This window comes from Salmo trutta, chromosome 14 (assembly GCF_901001165.1).
Source record: "Salmo trutta chromosome 14, fSalTru1.1, whole genome shotgun sequence".
Classification (NCBI taxonomy): Eukaryota; Metazoa; Chordata; class Actinopteri; order Salmoniformes; family Salmonidae; genus Salmo; species Salmo trutta.
This window is the reverse complement of record NC_042970.1, coordinates 43,593,184-43,601,475: the sequence shown is the minus strand read 5'-3', so window position 1 is coordinate 43,601,475 and position 8,292 is coordinate 43,593,184. Positions and strand designations below refer to the sequence as shown.

At 43.4% G+C, this 8,292-nt stretch overlaps 1 protein-coding gene across 1 annotated transcript; it reads right to left on the bottom strand.

Annotated features, from left to right (window-relative positions):
- Positions 1–1,642: 1,642 nt before the first annotated feature.
- On the bottom strand, positions 1,643–7,210 carry LOC115208135 (ETS-related transcription factor Elf-3). Its single transcript, XM_029775971.1, has 9 exons — positions 6,991–7,210; positions 6,345–6,520; positions 4,839–5,069; positions 4,571–4,657; positions 4,354–4,467; positions 4,065–4,151; positions 3,827–3,940; positions 3,244–3,445; positions 1,643–3,054 (listed from the first exon to the last, which is right to left on the bottom strand). The coding sequence occupies exons 2-9, from the start codon at positions 6,511–6,513 to the stop codon at positions 2,940–2,942; spliced, it is 1,119 nt and encodes a 372-aa protein (XP_029631831.1). The 5' UTR covers positions 6,514–6,520; positions 6,991–7,210; the 3' UTR covers positions 1,643–2,939.
- Positions 7,211–8,292: the final 1,082 nt, after the last annotated feature.

Genomic DNA, 8,292 nt, shown 5'->3' with positions numbered 1-8,292 from the left:
CTCATTTTAATGTGGTGAAACTATTCCTTTTTACGTCCTTTTTATTTTTTTTCAAAAGGAACATTGAACATCAAATAGTCAAATCATAGCGTAAAACAGACGAGCTGGTTCTACTCTTTTTGCCATTTTCTGGTGTTTTGTGATGGAAAACTGAGTGGGTCGAGGATATCACGTCAGGCTAAAAATGTTTCACTACTGAATGTTGTTGTGAAGCTTGCATCTGATTGCCACTCCCTGTTGCACACAACAAGCTTCCATTTCCCCTGTCACAAGGGGATTCATGGCTGATTTGTGATGACGTCATCAAACCTGTTACCGTCAACCCTGTTACCGTCAACCCTGTTACTTTATTTGGCACTTTTCTATTTAACCTCTTGAGATGGGAGAACATGTTTTTATGAAGTTGAACATGTGCTCTTGATGACAGAATGTGAAAATGAGGTGAAATCTATTTTTTTTTTGACCAAGTTATACTTCTCAAAGGCGCCGAATTGGTGGAACGGCCCTGCTATAGACAGACAGTCTGTCACGGTTGCATGGCGTTTTTACAACATGACAACAAGAGCTGGAAGTTTCATTCAGCTCCATTTAGTTCCATTTAACACAAGAGAGAGTTAGGGCTCTATTCAATTTGTATTGCTGAAGCGTTACTTATAGCGCGGTAGAAATGTAAAGGTCATTTCCTATTGAGCCGACATCTGCAGCGTTTACCGTGAAAGTAGTCTTCGCTAACACAGGAACATTGCCTTTAAATTTCAATCACGCTGTAACGCTGAATCTCCACGATACGGACTGAATAGAGCCCTTAAACCAGCACACCCCAGTCGAGCCATCTCCAATCAATCCAGAATGCTGTGTGTTTGTGTGTGTAATGAGAGAGAGATATTGTATGTGTGTGTGTGTGTGTATATATACATACATGCATACTGTACGCTGTATGTGTTTGTAAGCAGCAGCCATCAGTTATGGTCCGTAGGCTGGGAATTGGCCCATCTGCCACACTAAATACATTTCAATTGAGCCTGTACATGCACTGATGGATCATGTTTGAACAGCAAGCTTACTGTTGTGTTGTAGCAAACCCGAAGGGTAGTTGATGTTAAAAAGCAAACACAGACAATCAGTCATTACCGTCGCCAGGGTGATGGTAGCTCTAGGAGGAGTATAAGCTTACTCCTGCGCCAACCAGAGACAATTGCAACTGAGAGACAGGTGCAAAGCGCTGCTTCGTGTTAAGGAGAAACTTGACATGGATCTGAAAATGGCAGTCGATTAAATTGTGATTACACACCTAGGATGACCTCTGTGCTAAACGTCTTGTTCTGTAAGTAAATAGGCCTTGACCGAGCCAGAACGGCCCAACTTCTGTGTTTATTGTCTTGTCTGACAATGGATGGCAGGAGTCAGACTGCCAACCGACTCGTCCTCCAGATGAGATGTTATACTGAGGTTGAACAGGTGGTTGAGATGTGAAAAAGACATGTCAAGGGAGAGAATATTACTTTAATATATTTTAATATACCTGATGCTATTATTGAATTAGGAGTGCTTTCAATACAAGTTTATGTTCAGTTGGGGTACTATGTGATTTTCTTTCAAACATAATAGTCCATTTTGTACCAAATACACAAGGACACTTACATTACTTAAAACAGTTTATTTCCGTAAAAAGGCTCTTAACTGTACAAAATAAGACAATGTGCTGTACATACATGCGTGTGAAAATATCACAAACGATACAATCTGAGACTGAATTCTCATACTCATGTTATTGAGCGATCTAGAAGGGAACAGACCAGCTGAATAACAGAACTAATAATCATAAAGAACAGGAGTTGAGTCGCTGAATTGTTTTAATCTGACGTAGGTCTCGTCTGGTGAGATATTTATTATTATTATTAATATGGCTATAAAGGACACATACTTCATAGACAACATTTACGCTGAAACAGTGACGTGCACAACGTCGTCTCACCAATAGTTTAGAATGAGTATTCCTTCATTTTGTTTCCCTCTCCCTCTTCTCTATCTTTTGTTTTTCCTCCATTTTGTCTCCTCCCTCCTTCATATCAGGTTTACAATTTAACACAAGACGTTATATACCCATAACTCCCAGAAGAGTAAAACACAACATGAGGCTCTTCTAACCATTGGCTCAATTTAGAAGTCAAAAGTTTGGCAACTAGCCGTCTTGCAAATAGACATATAAAAATGATAGGCGGCACAGGGATAGACTGTCACTTGTTAAATATTAATAGAAACAAAAAACAATACAAACAGATTCGTATAATACCCAGTGCTTACATTGCCAGAGTAAAAATCATAATGCCCAGGGTGGTTGTCATAGTGACACACAAGGTGAGTTACTCCCGCACAATGTAAGGTGCTTACCTAAATGCCTTTATTGTTATATTTAGCGGACACTTTTATCCAAAGGGACTTACAGTCATGCGTGCATACATTTCACATAGGGGTGATCCCAGGAATTGAACCCACGTTCCTGGCATTGCAAGCACTATGCTCTACCAACTGAGATATCCAGGACCATACAGTCATATAGGACCACTATTATCTATCCCAGAGAGAATGTAACTGAAAACAAATATACAGACACATCATCCTACCTACCTCTGGTAGGCCCAGAGCAATGTCCACAACAATGCCTGATTCAAAATCGAAATACACATAATTACTGTACAATAACTATATCGGTTCATAAAACCTACTGGAGCCAAAAACACTGGCTTAAATTTTCTGCAACACCTCCCCTGGAAGAAGAGAAGTAAGTGTCTTTATATTCTTTCAGGTAGAGTAGAGCTATCATCCAGAGACTGGGCCATCCTATCTACAATAGGACCCAGGGGAACTGGTCTGACCAGTTTATACCCTCGCCAGTCTTGGCCATTGGTCTCTACCTGTCCTGTCTCCTGCCTTGTATCTCACATGCCATGCAGCTCGATCTCTTCCACCTTCCAGCCGGTGGAATTCTTCCCAAACTTATAGACCAGCCGTCTACCGTCCACTCTATCCAGGATCTCTCTCTTGTAGTAGTATCTATAGGAGGGAGGGAGGAAGGAGAGCCACAGGTTAGTCTTATGACCAGGCAATGGTTTATCATTGTCGACACAAAAACAAATCTAACTTCATCCTCAACTGGTTAGCTCTGTTTAGCTTGGTTGCTAGGATTAGAGTTTCCATGGCTAGTTGCCATGATGGTGCTACTATATCACCATGGTTTCCTACCTCATGGCGCGGCTGAGTTTTTCATAGGTCATGCTGCTGTTCTTCTTCTTCTGCCCCCACAGCTGGGCCACAGCCTCAGACTTGAGGAACTTGAAGACACCCTCACGGCGGTCCTCCCACTTCATCAGAGCCTGGTTCTGGTTCTGCTCTGGGTGGATCAGGATGTCCCTAATGAACTCCCACAGGTGTGTCCCACGAGGCGCTATAGGGGGACAAGGGAGAGCTAGCGTTAGGTGTGTGTAAGACAGCGCAGGTGTGTGTGTGTGTGCTTAAGCCAGCAAGGATGAGGTAGAGCAGGTGTGCTTGTGTTTGTGTGTGTGTGTGTGTGCGCATGCGTGTGTGTGTTTGTGTGTGTGTCCGTGCGAGTGTGCATGTGTGGTTATTGGTCTATGACCTAAAAGCACCTGTGATGTTTTGACTGTGGCTGTTTTCAGTACCAGATGCAAAAATGTATGCAAATCACATGACTGATAAAACTGTGCTTCTACAGAGCACCATTGAAAACAGTTGTTGACATTGGTGTGTGTGTGTGTGTGTGTATGTGTGTGTGTGTGTGTGTGTTAGAATGAGAAGAGCCACTCACCATGTTTGCTCTTTGTGGAGGTCTGGTAGAAGTGTTTGGGGTCTCGGCTGAGTTTGGGAGGTCTTCCTCTGCCTCTCTTCTTCATCTCTCCCCTCTCTGTCTTTATGTGCACTTCTGTCAAACACAACAGTTCCGGAGTTTAGAACACCAGACCGGCTTTCAAAGAGACATGCACTTTCAAGGCTCACCCGTCTGAAGTTCAAGAATGTGACGTCCACTTATGAAAAGTTGTACTCACTTGTGAACTGAGGGTAGGAGAACTCTGGGTCGGACTCACTGCTCCTGGATTCTGGAGAGCTGGGGTTCTGGAAGCTCAGCATTCCACCTGGGGACAGGGAGAGAGGAAGGAAAACACTTTCAATACGGCCGCTCCTTCGTCCTGCCTTGATCGATTAATAAGGCCATGGGCTCAGTGATACAGGCCAAACCAATCACACACTGATCGAGTGATGTGAGAAGATTTGGGGGAAGGGAGATGAGAGGAGTGACGATAAAGGAGAAGAAGAGGAAAGAGGGACACCACTCACCTGATGAGGAGCTGTGCATGCTGTCGGACTCGTATCCGTTATCGCTGAGCGGCTTCATGTTTTCGAAGTTCTTGAAGATGTGTGAGAAGTCAGTGTAGCTGGTGTCTCTCACAACTGTAACAGTAACATCACAATGTCAGCAAATGTGTCCTTTTAACACTTGAGGCTTTGGCGTGGTAGTAGGAAGTGGGAAGAAAAGACGAGAGGAGGTGTTTACCTTCGTTCACTTCTACTGTGCTGAGCAGAGGGAAGTCTGGGAACTCCTCCAGGAAGTTGTCCAGAAGCTTGCAGGTCTCATTCAGATCTGGAACCGAAATGACAGACACCAAAATATATTTAATGACTGAATCATTACTATATTGACAAATAAATTGTCTAAATTAAATTACTAAAATGTCTGTGTTTGTTCCCGGAGCCAAATCTAAGATTCCCCCTTTTATGATCATCAATAAAGTTTATTAATTTCACTTCCATCAGATCCTTACCGTATTTGGCCTTGAGTTCCACCAGGCTCTGGTAGAGCTGAGTCCCGAGGGACATTCCAAACATGTTTAACAGCTGATCTCTGGTCAGTTGGCAAAGTGTAGGTCCATCCGTGGAGCAGTAGGACATGCTCAGTGTGCTGGCATCAAACTTAGTGCGCTCCACGTGAAAACTGATCCACTCCAAAACGTTCTGCTTGCTCCAGTACTGAGGGTTCAGGTCATACCATTGAGCTAGAGGACACAGAGGTGGAGGGGGGAGTTAGATTTGTGCACTGTGTGTGTCTGTGTATGTTTGTGTGTGTTCATGTGTGTGAGACATGCTGTCATTGTAAAATCACTATCCCTCTTTTGAGATTAAACAATCTTTTTTTTTTTACAGCTTTTTCTTTTGTTGTTACATGTACATTTTACATACATAGCACTTTTATTTTTTTTAACTATAGTTACATAACAAGAATAAAGTAATTTGATATAGATTCAATCTGGATAGATAGAAATTACACATTATGTTTTCAGTCATAACTATTATAGAACATTTAAAATAGAAAACCTTTGTCAATCTAACCACCCACAATAACTCACGTTTTCCAAATAAATGACAACCCACCAAGAACCCAGATCCTGATCTGGACCTGTGAAAATCTGATTTTGTGGTCTGGCCAAGTCAGGATGTCTGGCTCTAGTTTATCTCTGCTGCCTAGTTTATCTCTGCTGCCAGGTTTATCTCTGCTGCCTAGTTTATCTCTGCTCTGCTGTCGCTCTGTCTAGTCACCACTTATCACTAGCTATAGGCTACGGCAAACAAAATAAAGCTTGAGACGTCTGAAAGATGAAAAGGCCGCATTCCTCTATTAAATACAAGTTAAACATTGTCCCGGTTAATGATTAAACAGCCTTCTAAATGAGGTCATTGCAAAGTTCAGCCAGTCCCCTGTCTGTCTGACAGTTTCGCTTAAGGATACGCAGTATGTTTAATGTGCGCGTCGACTGAGTGTCTGCCAACAAGCTCAGCCAATAGGTCTATCCAGGGTGAGACAATGGGAAATATCCACGGACTTCACCAGCCGACACAACGACTAAAACCAAACAACCGCCAAAACTCATGACTGAATAAAGATCCTCTAAGAAAAAATTACACACATCCACACTGTGGTTTCCCAGGTGATCAACACAAAATGACATATCAGGGACTAAAGTATCCCACATGCTGATAACAAAGCAGAGAAAGTTACACATCCTCTTCTGTCATTTTTCAGTTTGTGTCTATCGTTTCTTCCTTCAATAGACATCATATTTGTATCATCTTCTGGGTGCTCTCAGTTATTATGAAGAGGCATTTTTGTAAGACGCCTATAGGGTCCAGGTGACCGCAGATGGAAATGAGTTGTTAGCTAAATCTGGTGAAATGCAGAATTTCTCAGTATATTGGGAATTCTTCTTTTTTTTTGTACACTGTCCCTGTCAACAACAAAAAAATCCTAAAAAAGTATTAATAACTGTTCTCACCCAGTATATTGGCACTGCATGAGGAAAGGTCTGAGAGGTGCAGCAGGTCTCCTACGGCAGGCAGAGACACCGTGGTGAGGCTGGGCTGCAGCGGCTCTGAGCTCCCAGTCTGGTACATGGTCATGTTAGCGTTGGTCAGGATCCTACACAGCTCACTGGCAGACGACATGGGCGATCTACAACCAGGAGACAGTCCAGTTAGTAAGACATTAGAATGCTGTTTATGGACATAGATTCATTAACACATATATACATGTTTTCTCTAACTAGGAGACATTTACATTTACGTCATTTAGCAGACGCTCTTATCCAGAGCGACTTACAAATTGGTGCATTCACCAATTGAGTGAGCCATTGGTGACAATTGAGTGAGCCATTCAGTGCGCACACAAGGATGATCAACATTTGGATATTGTTGTGTTAGTGAAACATGCATTATATTCATTGATTTGAAGTGGGTCACTGTGGTTGTACTTTGCATCTATGCAAAATATTTGTCTGTGTATGAATACACACCAGTTTTTGTTTACTTTCCTCTGCTGTGCGTGAATATACGCAAAAACATATGCTGTCAAGGTGCTTGTGACCCCTGACCAAAACACCCACCCCATTACTCCCCAAAGAGCACCTCCATCTCCACACGTACCTGATTCTGAGGCGACCGACAGGTAGCGATGAACAGGTAGCAATGAACAGGTAACGATGAACAGGTAGCGATGATAATACTCCACAGTTTGATTTAGAGTCCGGTGTTTGTGATTCACTCCGAGAGCTTGTCAGTACACGGTTAATCTTAACTCTATTTCTTCTCTATCTCTCCCTTTAGCTCTCTCTCTATAGAGTAAAAGATGTACCTGTTGCTAGATTTACCTGTGTAAGGCTTTATAGCCAAGTAAGATAGGTGGGAGGGGCCAGGTCAGGGTAAACTGGGGGGGAATTCCATGGTACCATTAAGCCATGGCATGGGTCACACCCCCCTCTCTCTTCTCTCCCCCTCCCTCTCCCTCTCTTCCAGAGAACAGTGAAAAACCAAACAAACCTGCCCTCCCGCTATGCCACCCCCCGACACACTCACACACTCCACGTAGTGCCTCCCGTCTCCCTCACTCCTTCTCTCCATGATGAAGCTCAAGAGCATTGGCGGGTGTGTAGAATGGGAAGACAAAGACAGAAGGAAGGGGTGGAAGGGAGGGGGAGTTGATGGGTGGAGAGAGTGAGGCTGGTTTGGAATTAATGGGACGGTGTCAAACACATGAAACATATCGAAACCACATGTTTCGTTCATATCATGTTTTCCGTCACTTTATTTGGCAGTGACAATGCACAACAAACACCAAAGTCTCAAGAGTACTGAGAAATGACGCGTCGCACCAGATTTAGCTACTTTCCCGACATTGATACCTGCCACACACGCACTCACTTACACATGAGTGCACACTCGCACGCACACACGCACACGCACACACATCACCACCTCTGAGGTTTATTTCTGAGGAATTAAGTAATTTGTTCCAACATTTGCTGTTGACCTTAGCTCAGTGGACTGGTTCAGCCACAGCTCCACACATGTTTACCCAACGCGAGGACCTGACACTGCAAGTCATTCACTTGATATGGTTACCATGACGCAGGTTCAGTGGCCATTTTAAATAAGATTTTCCAGAGACATTGTCTGGCTTGCCAAAACAAACACAACATGAAGTTTTCTGATTGGCTTTGTTTGCAGAGTCATAGTGGGACTTGTTAGGTGGTGGCAGAGATGTTGCCTTAAGAAATTCATCCTGGATCCTTTGTTTGAACTTCCCTAGTCAGCTGCAACAAAACACTGATGCCAGAGAAGAGGTAGAAGGAGCGGGGCCCTAGTCAGACTCAGGTGGCTTGCATACCATCCATCTATTCCGAGTATATTACTCGCTAATGTTCAGTCCCTGGACAATAAAGTAGACAA